Source organism: Gossypium hirsutum, chromosome D02, assembly GCF_007990345.1.
Source record: "Gossypium hirsutum isolate 1008001.06 chromosome D02, Gossypium_hirsutum_v2.1, whole genome shotgun sequence".
NCBI lineage: Eukaryota > Viridiplantae > Streptophyta > Magnoliopsida > Malvales > Malvaceae > Gossypium > Gossypium hirsutum.
Genome location: NC_053438.1, coordinates 61,326,529 through 61,342,619, shown reverse-complemented (window position 1 = coordinate 61,342,619; position 16,091 = coordinate 61,326,529). Strand labels below are relative to the sequence as shown.

At 33.3% G+C, this 16,091-nt stretch overlaps 1 protein-coding gene and 1 pseudogene across 2 annotated transcripts; one reads left to right on the top strand and one right to left on the bottom strand.

Moving 5' to 3' along the window:
* Positions 1-7,608: 7,608 nt before the first annotated feature.
* LOC121214751 (uncharacterized) lies at positions 7,609-9,878 on the top strand (annotated as a pseudogene). The gene is made up of 4 exons (XR_005910489.1): positions 7,609-8,502; positions 8,623-8,774; positions 8,853-8,944; positions 9,038-9,878. The product of XR_005910489.1 is annotated as an uncharacterized protein (transcript).
* A 1,067-nt stretch (positions 9,879-10,945) lies between these two features.
* LOC107886578 (uncharacterized) lies at positions 10,946-13,553 on the bottom strand. Its single transcript, XM_016810579.2, has 3 exons — positions 13,259-13,553; positions 12,958-13,076; positions 10,946-11,188 (listed from the first exon to the last, which is right to left on the bottom strand). Exons 1-3 carry the CDS (start codon positions 13,426-13,428, stop codon positions 11,169-11,171), a joined length of 309 nt encoding a protein of 102 aa, XP_016666068.2. The 5' UTR covers positions 13,429-13,553; the 3' UTR covers positions 10,946-11,168.
* Between the last annotated feature and the right edge of the window lie 2,538 nt (positions 13,554-16,091).

Here is a 16,091-nt window from a genome sequence, read left to right as displayed (position 1 = left end):
TTAGGGTGCTTACTGACTTGAGTCACACAGCCAAGCCACACGCCCATGTGCTAGGCCATGTAAAAATACTGACTTGTAAAATTAAGGTGTAGAGGTCACATGGCCAAGCCACACGCCCGTATGCTAGGCCGTGTGAAAAATCCTAGGTATTTTGTTTTGCAATTTAATAGATGTAGGGGACACACGGCTAAACTATACGCCCATGTGCTTGTCCGTGTGTCACACACGGCTAAGACACACGTTTGTGTCTCTGCCTACGTGGACGAAAATAGGCCATTTCAATGCCACATTTCTCACCCATTTTAGTATCAACGTATACACAACATTTAAACACATCAATGAGCCACAACAAGACAATCATAACAAGCCAAAATCATGTTTTAAGCATAGTATATCACCATATATACCCAATTACTCAAACTTGCCTATTTAATTCATCCAATAACTATACCTAAGTTCACCATAATTGAAATATACACAAACACATATATCATTCACACCAACATCATCAATATATGTCATATCCAACCTAACATATATATATGCAAAATTACAATTACTAACATTTACACAAGACAAACTTTGATTAAATCCACACAAACCCTATACATGCTATATAAACCATAGTGTACGTTTTAAAAACTACCGGAATAAGCTAGATGTGTGACTTGATGTGCTAATCCGATCTTCCGACCTCTCAAAAATCTGCAAAGACATTTATACAACATGAGTAAGCTTAATAAAGCTTAGTAAGTTCGATAGGTTAAACATAAATCTTACCGAACCTACTATAACACATCAATTAAATAAAATCATTCAATGTAAACTTCTTGCCAATCACAACGTCAATTGATGAATGCACTTATTTCAGATCAATACCAACAATAAACAACAAATCTTCCAATTTCAATTACATAAGTCACTTACCAAATCTTACCAAATCAGAGAACAACTTATAGATAAGAGTACATCATTTTCAGAAGCCCGAAGGCTGAACAGAAGCTCATGAGAGCTAAACAGAAACCCATAAGGGTTGAACAGAAGCTTGTAAGAGCTGAACAGAAACCCATAAGGGTTAAACAGAAGCTCAATAGAGCTGAACGAAAACTAATATGAGTTAAACAGAAGCTCGTGAGAGCTAAACAGAAAGTAAATACGAAAGTACTGTTAATTCGTTGAATGCTGAATGTACTCAAATATCGCGTTCCATTCGTTTTGAACATTCAATTTAAATTCATAATTTTAACAATATTTCACTTTTAATAATAGATATGAATAAATACATAATACTATTCATCAATTCAATATATATTAAAGTTTAACCATACGAACTTACCTGGGTTAAATTGTAAGATTTGTAGAAGTTTAGGGACTATTATGCTAATTTTCCTTTTTCACGATTATCTACGGGCTCTTGATCTAAAATATAAAATTACTCATTCATTAGCATATATTTCAGTTCCAATTCACTTCACAATTAATACCCCTCAATTTTTTGAATTTACAAAAATTTCTTAAACTTTCACAACTTTTGCAATTTAGTCCTTAAGTAATTAATCTTATCAAATTAATTAAATTTTCTCAATTAATAATTTATCTAAATATTCTAAACTATCTTATAGCCCTTGATAAAAAAAATTTAATACCAAACCCTAATTCTTTAATTCTTCACAATTTGATCTTAAAATGAATACTTAACAAAATCACTTTATAAAATCATTATATAACAAAATTAAAGCTCTAAACCCAAGTTATTTCATCAAAAACATTCAATATTCATCAATAGTAACTTTCAAAATTTCCAATAAAATCAAAAAATAAAGTAATATCTAGTTGGACCTAATTGTAAAAGTCTAAAAAACATAAAAATTACAAAAAAGAGTAAGAATTAAACTCACATGAAGCTAAAATAGGACAAACCAGCTTAAGGAGCTCTCCTATGGCTGTTTTTGGCTGAATTATGAAAAAGAAATGTCTAGAAATTAATTGGCCATTTGTTTTATTTTTAATTTCAACTAAATTATTATTTTGCCCTTAATTCATTTTATTTTATTTCTTTCTCAGCTTATGCCGCCTCATGCCTATATTTTAGGCTTAATTGCTCTTTAAGTCCTCCTTTATTTATAAAACTTTATAAAACACAAATTACTAATTCAAAAATCTTTCTAAAACCACATTTGACTCGTAAATATTAAATAATAAAATTTACAAGCTTACTCATCAAATTTAGTGGCCTCGAACCCCTGTTTTCGACACCATTGAAAATTGAGATGTTACACGTTGCTTCACCAAATAAGATACAATCATTCGCGAAGAGCAAGTGTGATATCTTTGGTCCTCTTTTGCTAGCTTTTGCTCCTTTTAACAATCCCTCTCTCATAGCCAGTCTCATTAAAGATGAAAGTCTCTCACTACATATCAGAAAAAGGAAAGGGCTAAGTGGGTCGCGTTGCAGGAGCCCCATTGTAGATTTGAAAATGTTTCCACTTTTCCAATTAATGTTTACTGTATAAGAAATCGTAGAGATACATTTCATAATTAGTGCCACCCATTCCGCTACAAAGCCCATTCGTAACATTATTTCCTTTAGAAAGCCTTATTCAACTCTATCATAGGCTTTGCTCATATCGAGCTTTACTGCCATATATCCTTTCTTTCCGGTACGTTTCTGGCAAAAAGTGTGTAAAATCTCATATGCCAATAGCACATTGTAAGAAATTAATCTTTTGGGAACAAAAGCACTTTGAGCACTGTCAGTACATCTCCCAATGACTCCATGAAGGCGATTTGCTATTGTTTTCGCCACAATTTTATAAATGACAGTACACAAACTAATAGGTCTAAAATTAACAAGTCTGGTTTGCAACATTTCTAGTTTTTCAATTAGCGTTCCAGTTGATGACTCCCAAGACTTCTTAATTTCTTGTTCAATAGATTTTTTCATAGTCCACTGCGCCTCAAATTTAAACCTTGGGGTCCCCATACAAATTCTTGCATTATTTGTATTTAGAAGAAGGGGGCAGTGGTCTGATATCGAGTGTGGTAAATGTCGGATGCTACCCTTTGAAAAAAGACGCATCCATTTTTCATTCCAACTCCCCTGTTTAATCTCTCATTGATGTTTGTTTTCAGCAAGTTCCTTCTCTACCATGTAAACCATACCCCCAAATACCCTACATCCACTAATTAGAATTCTTTAAGAACTTCACAGAATGTCTCCATTCTTCTCTCCTTCCTCAGTATTCCTCCACTCTTTTCAAATGAATACATGATTTTGTTGAAGTCGCCACTTACCAACCAAGGATAGTTTTGATCCTCAGTATTCCAAGAAACATTCTTATTGCTTACATAAGGTGAACCATAAAATCCCGTAAATTTTCATTCCTCAGCAACATTATCCTTCTTAATTAAAACATTAATGTGACTTTTGGAGAAACTCCTTAAGTTAACAGTAATTTCCCTTTTCTATGCCAAGCATAGCCCACCATGAGAACCTTCCACTCCCACATCAATTTTATTAACAAAATAGTATCTCCATCTGACCTTTTCCATACGTTTCTCATCAACTTTTGTCTCCATAAAGAAGACCATCTAGGGATTGTGTTGCTTCAGCAAATACCGAAGCCTACGTATAGCCTGTGGACTCTTCAATCCATTGACATTCTAACATATAATTTTCATTGCGTCCGGTCGGCTTGCCTTTTAGCAGCTGCTGATTCATATTGATTGGGAACACAAGATTGTTCCGAGTTTTCCAACGTCAATTCTAAAGGAGTTACTACATATACATCTTTATTCTCGTGTTTCGTCCTTTTAGATCCTTCTTCACGAGAATTTATCATACATTGCTCATTAGTTTCTATTTCTGCCTCTTTCTCATTACGCTTTCTTCCTCATCTTGATTCATCATTACCACTGGTCTAATTCTTTTCCAGCTTGTCTTCTTGACTGATTTGGATTTTTCTTCCAGCATACTGTCTATCCCATTCAATCTCTCAATGTGCTCCATAACAGATCCTTCCTCCTATACGTTAGTTTCATTATGACTTTACACATTCCATCTTCATACCTTGATTTTGGCGCTGTGAACATCCCCGACTGCTTAGTGTCGCACATTGGGTTTTTTTTTATTTCAAATCTACCTGCATCTTCTCCGCATCCTCTTTTCCTTTTAGTTGTAAATTATCTTGCAGACTCTAAGCCATAGCATTCCCATCATCTTGCTTTTTATTTATCCTAGAAAGCATCCCCGTGTCGCCTATGTAGGAACATTGGGACATCATCTTTTTTGAGAGGGAGCTAAATTTCAAACTTTCTTTTCCAATTAAATTTAGTTCAACTCTAAGTTTGTTTTTTTCTGCAGGTATTAACCCGATACAATCTTTGAACTCATGCCCCATTCGTCCACATCCAAAGTAGAAAGTCGCCAAATTCTCATATTTAAAGGAGATCCACGATTTCCATTGAGTATCTTCTGAGACGAAAATACCTCTACGAGGAGGTTTCTGCACATCTAATTGGACTCTAAAGCGAAAAAAAATATATTTTAATTTCAGATCTAATTACTCCTTCAAAAGTAACTCCAATGGTGTGCATGACATGAGATCTTTTTTGTCCAATTCTGGTAAACATGGTCCAATTTTGATCTAATATGGGGGATAAATAAGTTAGATTTGACTTATTACCACCGGTTTAACCAACTGATCGAAGAGTATAAGTTGCTTCCGAAACAGCCATGGTCGACCCTCCATAACTGTCTCTAGATCTTCTTCAGTTTCAAACACAATCAGAAATAGATTTTGCCCTGCCAATTGAATCTCAAATTTTTTCCTAGTCTTCTAGATACTTTTCATTTGTGCCCTAAAACTGTCCGGATTGTAAGATTTTTTTGTCCATATCGTACATAACAAAGTTGGTTTCTCACTTGGTACAACCATCGAACTTTTAACCGATAATTGGATGAGTTCTTCCGCCAGAAGGGAGATCTCGTCTACTCCTAACCTCTCTACGCCACTACTTTCCTCCATCCCAAACCACAGTAGTTACTGTTTTCTCTAGGACACTAAGAAAAGCACTCTTGGCCTTTAATTTTAGTTCTTTTTTTTTATGTGACTTAAAACAATTGTTGTTACAAATTATATGAATAATTGTTAACTTTTAATTAATTTTTTAAATGGATAAAAATTAAATATTATTTTTAATTTTTTAATTTTTAAATGGAGAAATGTTTATTTAAAATTTTAATTTGGACTACCTAAAAATTAACAATGTTGGTAAAATTTTGTTTTTAACAGTATATTAATTTTTTAAATATTTTTTTGAACAATCTCATTAAGGATTTTGAACATATCTGTTCTTTTTAAGAGAATGTTTAGAACTACTCATAGCCCCTCTTCAACCCATAAATAGGAAGATAATGGGTCTTATTCTTCAACGCACTCAAACTCACGTCTTCCAGCATTGGTAAACAACGCCCTTACCAATTGAACTAAGACTTAATCGACTTTTTTAAAATCAAAATATTTTAATTAATTCTAATAAGGCAAAAATTAATATTTTAATTAATTTTTTGAAATGTGTATAAAAAAATATTTTAGTCAATGTTTTGAAGCTGCTAAGCATAAAAAAGTTCTAAATCAAAATTTCTTAATCTATATTTACTTAATTTGAATTTATTACTACTATTTTCTCAAATAAATATTGAACACTTTTCTTAAATAAAAAAAATCATAGAATTATTTCGAAAATATGTTTTTAAAGCTTGTAAAAACGTTAGAACTGTTACAAAAAAATATAATTAAAAAAAACTATTTTGTAACAATTTTATTTATATTCCTTTTTAGAAAATATTTTTCTTATATTTAAAAAAAAGAAAAAAAAAAAGAAAGAGAGAGTACCACATATAGTTTATATAGCCTACGCAGCTTGTTATATTATATATATAATTGGTCATCATAATTTATTTTAATTTAGTTAATGTAACCTAAAATAAAATCTTTAAACATACAGTAGGATTTTTTTTCTCCTAAAAATAACATAATTAAATATTTAATTTTTCTTTCACAAAAACATTGTATCAAAGCAGTTATAATGTGCTCAAGAAATTAATTTTTTTTAAAAAAATTCTGTATTCTCTAATATGTTCTTTGAAAGTGTTCAAACAATTAGAATGTATGTGCAAAGGAATATGAATTTAATTAAGTCATTACAAGGAAAGTTTTTTTATATTAATTATTGCTTATGGTGATTCACAATAATATTGGTAAGAAAGAAAATTGAAAATAATTATTTGAAGTTATAAAAGTGTGAATGAATATGATATATTTGATAAGGCGCGTTATATTTTTAATAGGGACACAAGTTTGAACTTTAAAAATGATATTGTTAGGAAGAATAATCACAAATTCTAACCATAAATTGTAAAATGGACATGAAGAATACATAAAATATATATATTTGACATTTGAAAAAAAACATATTTAACCAAATTTGTAAATATATTGTGATGCATTGAAATTAAATTGTGAGAGGTGATATATATGGAAGAACATATTTTCTTAACATATGGAAGATAATTTAATTAGTCTAGTTTAAGTTTTTATGATTTTTTTATAATTTTTATAAGTTTATATTAATCTTAATATTTTTTTATAATTTTTATGGTTTTTATAAAATTTTAAAATTTTTTATAAAATTGTAAATATTTTTTTTATTTTATTAGATTTTTTATATTTTTTACAATATTTATAAAATTTTAAAGTTCATACAATTTACATATTTTAAATATTTAATAATGTTTATATTTATATTTATTTTTTTATAAAATTTTAATGATTTTTATGGGAAAAATATTAGATTAAACCATAAGTTACCACATGTCACCATTTGATTGCTCCGTTAATTTATTTTAATGATCAACGTGGTCAATGACAGAAACCATTAATGGAGGGGCTTAATTGATTATTTTAGTTAACGACAAACATATATGATGATATATAATATTTGATTCCTAAATAAATTTAAATTAAATTATTATATGATTGGATTAATAGTGAAGTTAATTACTATGTAATGTGAATAAATAAAATTAAAATGTTATACAATGTAATTAAATTAAGTTAATAGCAGATCCCATAATTATAGGATAATAATTAAAAAATAATTTGAAAATTGAAGGACTATTTCAGAACTTAATGTTTTTTATATATGTTCTCATATGATATATATTTCAGAAATGAAGGAGAGTAAAAGACTGTTAAAAGAGAAGGATGAGGAAAAATGAAAACAACAAAATGGAGGGGAGTTGTAAAGTTGTAATGATGGATTAATAGAAGTGAGAAATATGTGAATGAGTGTTTTATAAATTTCAATATTCAAACCATAAGAAAATTGGGCTTAAAGGCCATATTGAGCAGTAAGCCGAGTCCATTTCAAGAGTTAAATGAAACGCTGCCAAATCACAAGCAAAAGCAGGTGAGATGAGCAACCGGAAGCAAACCTTTTCCCAAATTTGTATAATTAAAAATCATTATGATAAGACGCCCCACCACATGACCGTTGCCCCAACGTTCCAAAAATTCCAAAATTTAAAAACCTTTGGTTTCCCAAACTCAAAACTTACCGTTCGCTAACGTCTTATCCTACCCCCAAAACAAACTCTCCTTCTTTCTTTCACTTCTTTTATGCCTTGACATCTTTTTCAATTCAGGGAAGTTAGATTACGAGATCATGGCGGCATTGGCACCTGGGATTCTGCTGAAATTACTCAATGGGATGAACACTGGGGTGAAGCCAACTAGTGAACATAGGAGTTCGCTTTTGCAGGTTACTGATATTGTGCCGGCTGATCTTGATGAGAAGAACCTTTGGCCTAAACATGGCTTTTACATCAAGGTCTCCGATTCTTCGCATTCCATTTACGTTAGTCTTCCTTCAGACCAAGATGATTTTGTTCTTAGCAACAAAATGCAACTTGGGCAGTTCATTTATGTTGATAGATTGGAGCCTGGCTCTCCTGTTCCTGTTGTTAAAGGTGCAAAGCCCCTCCCTGGAAGGCATCCTTTAGTTGGGACACCCGAGCCTTTAATGGGTTTAAGAAGAAAAGGGGAGAAAAGTGAGCAAAAACAAGAGTCTAAGCTGCATAGAAGAGGTTCTTGGGGCAAGGGTGTTAATGGGACTGATGAGATCTCTTCTCCTTTAGTTTTAAAGCCGGTACCCTTAGATTTTGATCAATGTACTCCGGTGAAAGAGCGGTCTAACCTGGCGAGAACTCCGATGATGTCTCCGATGATAAGAAGGGTAGGGAAAGATGGAAATGTTAGTGGTGGTATAAGGTGCTCTTTTGGTGGGGGATTGTTGGCAAAAATGATGGATACAAAAGGAGAAAGTCCAGCTTTGCTTACAAAAAGCTGTGCTGCACCTTCCTCGGCCTCAAAGTTCCCAAGGAGCAAAAGTGTCATCGACCGGGAGCCTAGAATCCCAAACAGTCCTCTCATCTCAGCTGTAGGTACACTTTTTCCCCCTTTTTTTCCATTTAAAAATTTGCCATGTTTTTCTCCATATTAACGTTTTCAATGGTGTTTTTTGTCTTTGATTATACAATTCAAATTTCAGCCATTGCAGGAAAAGAAAAGTTCAACACCACCACCAAGTTTAAAGCGTGGAAGGGTGGCGGCTGCCCAACAACCAGAATCTCAGCTTGATAATAACTCAGCCATTGATAACAGCAAAGTCTAACCATGAATTTGCCTGGGAAACTTGGCATGCTGGGCAAGGTGAGTTTAAGGCTCATGTTAACCATAGTCAATTCTGTCAAGGGTTTTCGCTTAAATTTGACATTCGTGGTTCAACAGGAAGCTGTTCAGCAACGAGAAACGGCTCAGAAGATTGCTCTTCAAGCACTAAGAGATGTCACTGCCACAGAGAATCTAGTTCGCTCTCTCAAGTATGTCCTTTCCTTTAGTTTTTTTTTGTTCTTTCCAATTTTGTTGTATGTTTAATAATTTTTGAGTTTATATACTTTGGCTGGTGATTGCAGGATGTTTTCCAACTTAAGCAAATCAGCAAAACCAGATGCTCCAGCAGCATGCTTCGATCAGTTTCTGGAATTTCACGCGCAAATTGTGCAGGCGTTGAGCGAGATAGCCTCCGTTCAAGCAGCTACTGGAATGTCACAGACCACAAAAACTGAAAAAAACGATAAAAATGGTGAAGATGAGCCAGCAATCTTGAACGAAATTGGGCAGAATTCAATGGAGCAAAGCAAAAGGCGAACTGCATTGTACAAATCAATTGCAGGGTTTCCGGAGAGAAGTGAACAAAAGAGGCTCCTAAGATCAAATTCCAACCCCAAAGTATCATCGAAACTGCCTACTGAATCATGTGGCGGTGAGAACGATGAAAATAAACCGGTATCGAGTAGCTTAAGCAACACGATAAAACTGGGGAAGCAAATAGAAGCAGAAGCAGGGAGCTGGTTCATGAACTTCCTAGAAAAAGCAGTGGAGAATGGTATGAAGAAAGGGGAAGGGGAGGGGAAGAAAGTTCCACAGTCACTGATATTAAAGGTAATTAATTGGGTAGAGGTGGAGCAGTGTGATGCCAACAGGCGACCGGTTCGTCCAAAAGCAGCACAAATAGCTAGGAAGCTAAGGATTAAGATGAAGAACCCTTGAATTAATTACACAACCTGTGTTTTTGTAAGCAGATATTAAAGTGCATTATTTTTTGTTGGATTGTTTTGGTTTCCAATCACTTTCGGAGATTGTCTATCTCTCACATCATCATGTATTAGATTGTTTTCACCCATAGGTATAACAATATTGAAAGTGATACCCTTTTATTTTCTATTTCCTTAATAAATATCTCAATTTGTTATATATCCGAAATTGATATTAGTAGCCGCTCCACACACTCATTTTCTAAACTCGTTTTCTTATGCTCTTTTTGAATATGTCTTCCATTACATCAAAATCATCATGGGTTTTCCTAAATTTAAAATCTCCTCTCACCATATTGTTGTCTATTGTTAGATTGTCTTGGTTGAATGAAGGGGCTTATCCTTTACTTTTTATTTATTTGATTGCATTTATTGCTGCTTTTGGGTTATACAGGTAAATTGGTTTTGGGGTTGATAATGGGGATTGGTTTTACTGTGGTGGTGAGAATGGTTGAAAGTGGGGCTTGGTGGTGGCCTGTTAGGGGTGATGGGTGAGCTAAAATGGTGAAGATGATGGTGAGAGAGCTTAGATTTAGGGTCTAAGTGGTGTTTCTTTAAGGGAGGGGTGATTGTAAGTGTGTTCTGATAGTTGAAAGTAGCTTAGATTGATGATGGTTGTCGAGGGTCTGAGAGAGACCTAAGGAAAATGTGATTGTGAGATGGTTTGGGGTGGTAATGATGGTGGCCAATTTAGCTGAGGGGGATGGTTGGTGTTTGGGAGTTATGTGGGGAAAGGAATGGAAGTGTTTAAATTATGCACCAAACATAAGTGTAGTTTACTTCAGCTCCAACATGTGACTTTGCAATACCAGCATTGGAATAAGAAGTGCAGAGTAGGGTCTTTTGAGCCTCAGAATTTAAAATATTTCAGCTTATACCATAAATGAAGTTGCTCTTTTAGTAACCAAACAAAGAAACTTGAGATTTTAGTTTCTGGGCCGTCATTTAATCCATCATCTAATTCACGAGATCTTTAATTGGTGAACCTCACTTTTGGCCGCCGACCATACATTCATTTCATCTCACTTTCACCAATTTCCTTCCAAGGTTCAAAATTTTCAAAACCAACTTTTGACTAAAATAACTCAATCATCCTCACATCTTCAATTTTTTATTATTTTAAACACATCTTTTTATATTTAAATGTTTATTTTAGCCAGCCAAAGTTTTGTCTAACCCGAAATTTTACTGAATTTTTTATTCCAACTCTAATGTAGAACCCAGATATTCAATGAATCTCTTTCTCAAATTATCAGTAGTATCTTAGGATATGCAAGAAACTTTCAAGTGATAAAAGAATCTTCTTACACAACATGGTGGCAAGACCAAACATACAACGACTCTCCTTTTCAAGGTTTAATATGATGTTCGATTCAAAACAAGCAGAGTAACAAAGTCTCCTGCAGATGGAGGTCTGAGCAGCATCGACAACAGGAGCACATAGGCAATGCTATAGAGGAGTTGCAAATCCTGTCAGCATAAGCATCTCAATCAATAACTTAAAACCTCAACAACCACAACAGTCAAGGCACTCATAAGCTAATAACGGGAACTAATGGTACATACACTTCCAAACAATGTTACTTGGACTCAGGTGTAAGTGTCGGATATGGGTATGTGTTTGAAACAGGTATGTAGGGCCTTAAAAGATCATATCCCCATACCCATGTTCAAGTATTTTACGGACATGAGTGTTGTACACAAATACTTTAAGAAAAATGGAGTCAGAGTAACCTATTTTCCAACTAAACAGAAATAATGTTTATTCAAGTTTATGAAACTATTTGCTACTTCAAAATGCTCATCACTGAAACTGATAAAAGTTGTCAATTTCATGCTAAAAGTGCATAAAACCACAATAAAGATAGCACACATGGTTTATAGAGAGGTTGAATAAAAGTTACTTAATTTCAATACGTATGCAAGAAGTTGTTCCTGCAAAATTGTTTCAAGGGGTGTTGAAATCTTCAAATAAAAATTTGAAAATCGGAGCAAATGAAAACTTAATTTTCAAAATCAACCTGCTATAAGCCACATGCAATTGTCAACTCCTTTAATTGAAAACTGAAGATAAGAAAATAGCAAGTTTCTTTTTTGGTTCAAATCTTTATTAGGTCCCCCAGGGAGAAAAAAAAATGCAGCTGCATTATGTTTTTACTTTTCTGAAAGAATTTCTGTAGGAACTAAAAGCTGTGTTACAAAACCCTATTGCCAAACCAGAGTGCATGCTGAGAAGCCACCAATAAATTATTCAGGAAAAGGGATGCACAAATATGGATCAGGGAGAACTTTAATATGGCTTAGCATCAACATGATTGGAAAACAAAGTGCCAACACTATGATATTAACAAATTTTCACCATCAAAGACTCCCTAAGGAGGGACAATAACCCTTAGAGAAAAAACATAAGGTGGTTTCTTCACAGCTAAATGGTTCTTAGCAAATTCAAACAATAGTGATAGCCATTACATCGGACACGGCAAAGGAAGCTTCCTCAATCCTAGCAACAATTAGTTGCACAAGAATTTTACGGCCAATGGTTGAGCTTAAAATGCTTAAATGTGAACCGCAAAAAAATGGTATAGGGTTAGAGGTTTCGGCTTCAGCAAAAACTAAAACAATCTGGGAATAGATGGTTCTCAAATCAAATAGTTTTCAAAAACATTTGAAGGGACTACTGCAAAATAAGGCAATAAAGTTCACTGATATTTTTTAAATCCCATCAACAATGCTCTTTTAGCTTTTCTAAGCTTCCTGCTCTAATAGTTTACCAAGATTAATGAAACATATCAAGTTTCATAGACAGCAATCACAACTCAGCTGTGAATGTCTCCATTTCCCCAATTCAGCCATAATTTCCCAAATTAACATTAAACATACTTTGGCCTACAACCGGTTAATTCTATGTGAAACTAAAAAACAAGAAGAGGTACATACAATGATGTACATTATAATGATCAACCCAAATGGCTTCTAGGTCCAGTGTACCTATTTGGCAGCTCAGCTCCGAAACCAAATACTTATACAAACTATTTGTTTACAATTCTATTTATCCATCAAAGGGAAAACTGAAGTCTTAAACATATGACGAGCACATTTTCTTCCCTTAATGAGAAGGACAAATAATTCAGCAATGAATAGACATTTGGGGCACTAGTACACTGCTATAACGCAACTCAGAAGCCACTACAATAAGCTAAAGAAGAATATAAAAAAAAAGGACAGTCAGCAGAAATCACCTTCTGACAAACACCCCCAGCTTTGATTATGCAAAGACAGCAAGGAAGTGAACAAAGCAGAAGCCGTAGCACTATGCAAAGGTATCAAAGTTACTGCACCACCCATTTCCACTGGGAGCCTGAAACATACAGATCATGCAATTCGTACTCACAACTTGAAATAATTAAAAAAAAACAGCAATAAATTTCCAAATTGGGTTTTCGAAATAATCACTAGAAGTAATAGAAAAACCAAGACCAAAATACCCAGAACACTTTATAACAAAGAGAAAAGCCGTAACATCGAAAATGGAAGCAAAACCTGGAAAAAGTGAGATTGCGGAGAGAGAATCGAGAAGCAGAAATTTTGTTAGGAGAGAAAAGGCCGGGTAGCTTATTGTTAGCAGGTGTTGAGGATGGTAAATGGGTGAAAATGGTCTTGGCCGAAGAGCAGGAGAACCCTAGGGTTCTTCTTCCACAAGTAGCCGCCATGTTTTCTTTGGCTTCCCCAAAACCCTGATGAAGCCTAAAACCTCAGGGTTTCTTTTCTTCTCTTTTTTTTTTTTTGGAGGGGAAGAGAGTAGTTGTTGTTTGTGGGCTGGATCTATGCCTATGAGGGCCCAATGTTACTCAATATCTACTCTGGGAATATATTATTAAATGAATATAAGTTATGGATTTAATTTTTTTTAATTTGATGTTTTTTTATATTTTTAATTTTGAGATTTTAATTTTGATTAAATGGTAGTCGTTAAATTTATTAAGTCAAATTTTAATTTTAAACATTGTATTATGTATTAGTTGTGAATTTAGTTTTTATACTCTGACACGATTATTGTCTATTTTTGTACTCTTTGAATTATGAAAATTTAATTTTAACTCAAACAATAATCGCTAAATCCGTTAACTATAATGATGTAGCTTTCTTTGAGTATTATGTGAAAATAATAATTCGATATGATATTATAAATGTAATAATATGTTTTTCATATAAAATTTAGAAAAATAAAAAAAAAAGTACTAGATTTAATACTTGGAAATCATCCATAAAGAGTCAACATTATCCATCAATGGGAGGGGAAGGGAGATTGGAAAAATGAAAATGAAAATGAAACTTCAGCCTTGGGTTGAGAGACATGTGGGTAAAAATGAGTTTGCATTTGGAAAGTGGAGGTTGAGATCATGTTAGGTCAAAATTTTGGTCATGATTCATTACCAACTACCCACGCTTGGCAGTGATTAGTTAAGTTATCCACTACGCAAATGGGACAAAAAAAAGTTTTATTATATATGTGATGTTGTATTAATTTATTATTTTTAAGTAATATTTATATAAAAATTATGTTATTTTAATGTCTATTATATAAATTATGAATGAAATTTTAAATTTTAAAATTTAAATAGACTAATGAATTTAGTAATTATAATTTTAGTCAAAATAATTAGTAACAAAATTTGACATAAAAAATAATATATATTTCTCGAATGAATCAATTTTATATCATTTTTGGATGTATTGGACTTAATATTCTTTAACTAAATGGACTGTGACCTACTTGTGGAAGGGGGAGATGATAGATTGAATCGAAACATCGAATTCCTCAACCTCCAAGTTGGTTTCTAAGGCATTTACCATCTTATATTATTATTAAGGTTAAAAGTGCAGTGGACAAATAGAGTAGACAAACTTGTTCATGTGCGATTCCATTGTTAGGAAATAAAAAAAGAAGCAGAAAATCAAACTGTGTAATTCTTTTGACAAGTTTTAAATTATTAATATTGGGTCCTTTTTAGAGTGTTTTTCAAACAAACACAAACATGTCAGCTGGGTATCATACTCCACAACATGTCCATGTCGAATGTGCTGTGCCTAAGTCCCATTCAGGTTATTAACATCATACAGCAACCAATTATATCTACCTAACAGATGATATGATTGAGAAAATAACATGTGAGCGAAGCGTGGGAATCTATTACCTCTAACCATGGCCGATGGCGGATGCCGACAGGTCATGATAACCTATGACAAACCATTTTTTTCAAATTTGGATTCAGCTCACACCATGTTGGGCTCAACTTTGAAGGCACATTGCCTAAAAACCTGCATTTCGCACCAGAATGTGAACATGGCGCCTACCTTAATTATTTATTTCAGGGATTCACTTCATCCATCGCCATTAGTGAGCTTTTTATTCTGACTTTTGACTATTTCACAACTCTACTGGGGAGAGTAGTGAGTGAGTGAGTGTCATTAAAATTCGAATAAATGAGATTGTAATTAATAATGTTAAATATTTAATAAAAATACCATATCTTAACATCACATGATTTAAAATTTTTTTAATGTCATGTTCTACCATCCAAATGGGGCCCTTGGTGGTATTAAATGTGGAGAATTAAGATTACTGATAGAGAAAGGGGTTGGTGTATTTATTCCATATAGCAGGTTTCTTGTCTATTTTAAGGATTATAAAAAAAAAATCATATTCCATGAATAATTGAATAGAGTAGTTGGAGAATGGAGAGTGGGAAAGGTTGTAAATAAAATGGGGGATAATGGGCGCTTATTATTATGATGATGTTGGGAAAGGAGTAATGAGGTTTTTCTTAGTATGGGAGGGTGTTATAAATGGCCTCCAAGCTACCAAATTTAATGGCATGAGACATTGCACCGTCTGGTGTGGTCCAAGCTTTCTTCCCGGTGGTTGAGGCTCGAGTCCCCAAGCTACACAACCAAAGCACTTCAATGAAGGCACAACCTGTAGGTTTTATTTCAACTAAACGCAACCAGCTTTGGGGTACATAGTAGTGTCCAACTCTCTCTGCAGAAAAACCAACCTATTAATGCAATACATGAGTTTTTTTGTCCAAAAAAGTAAGTTTTGAATTGATTTATAGGTGATAACAAGTATTCATGTGCTTGGAATCCTATCATACCAGGTTGCAATGATTCATGTGAACTCAATCAAACTAGTTTGAATTACAAAGAATCATATTTCAATTAATAAACTTGGTTTCATAAATATAATGAAAATTCTTTTGTTCTCGTTTCATCTTAAACTAGAAATTTTTAATTGTCGAAAAAAACAACAATATTGATTACTTATGACTTGATTTGAAAATGATATAGTTGGCGTTTGTTGCATAGTCAACTG

What these genes read in the sequence shown, in the direction of transcription:
- LOC107886578 (XM_016810579.2), bottom strand. Translation starts at nt 13,428, where the DNA reads ATGGCGGCTACTTGTGGAAGAAGAACCCTAGGGTTCTCCTGCTCTTCG. An exon ending in CGCAATCTCACTTTTTCCAG is followed by an intron (nt 13,077 to 13,258) that starts GTTTTGCTTCCA and finishes TGTATGTTTCAG; the next exon opens with GCTCCCAGTGGAAATGGGTG. An exon ending in CTGGGGGTGTTTGTCAGAAG is followed by an intron (nt 11,189 to 12,957) that starts GTGATTTCTGCT and finishes TTATGCTGACAG; the next exon opens with GATTTGCAACTCCTCTATAG.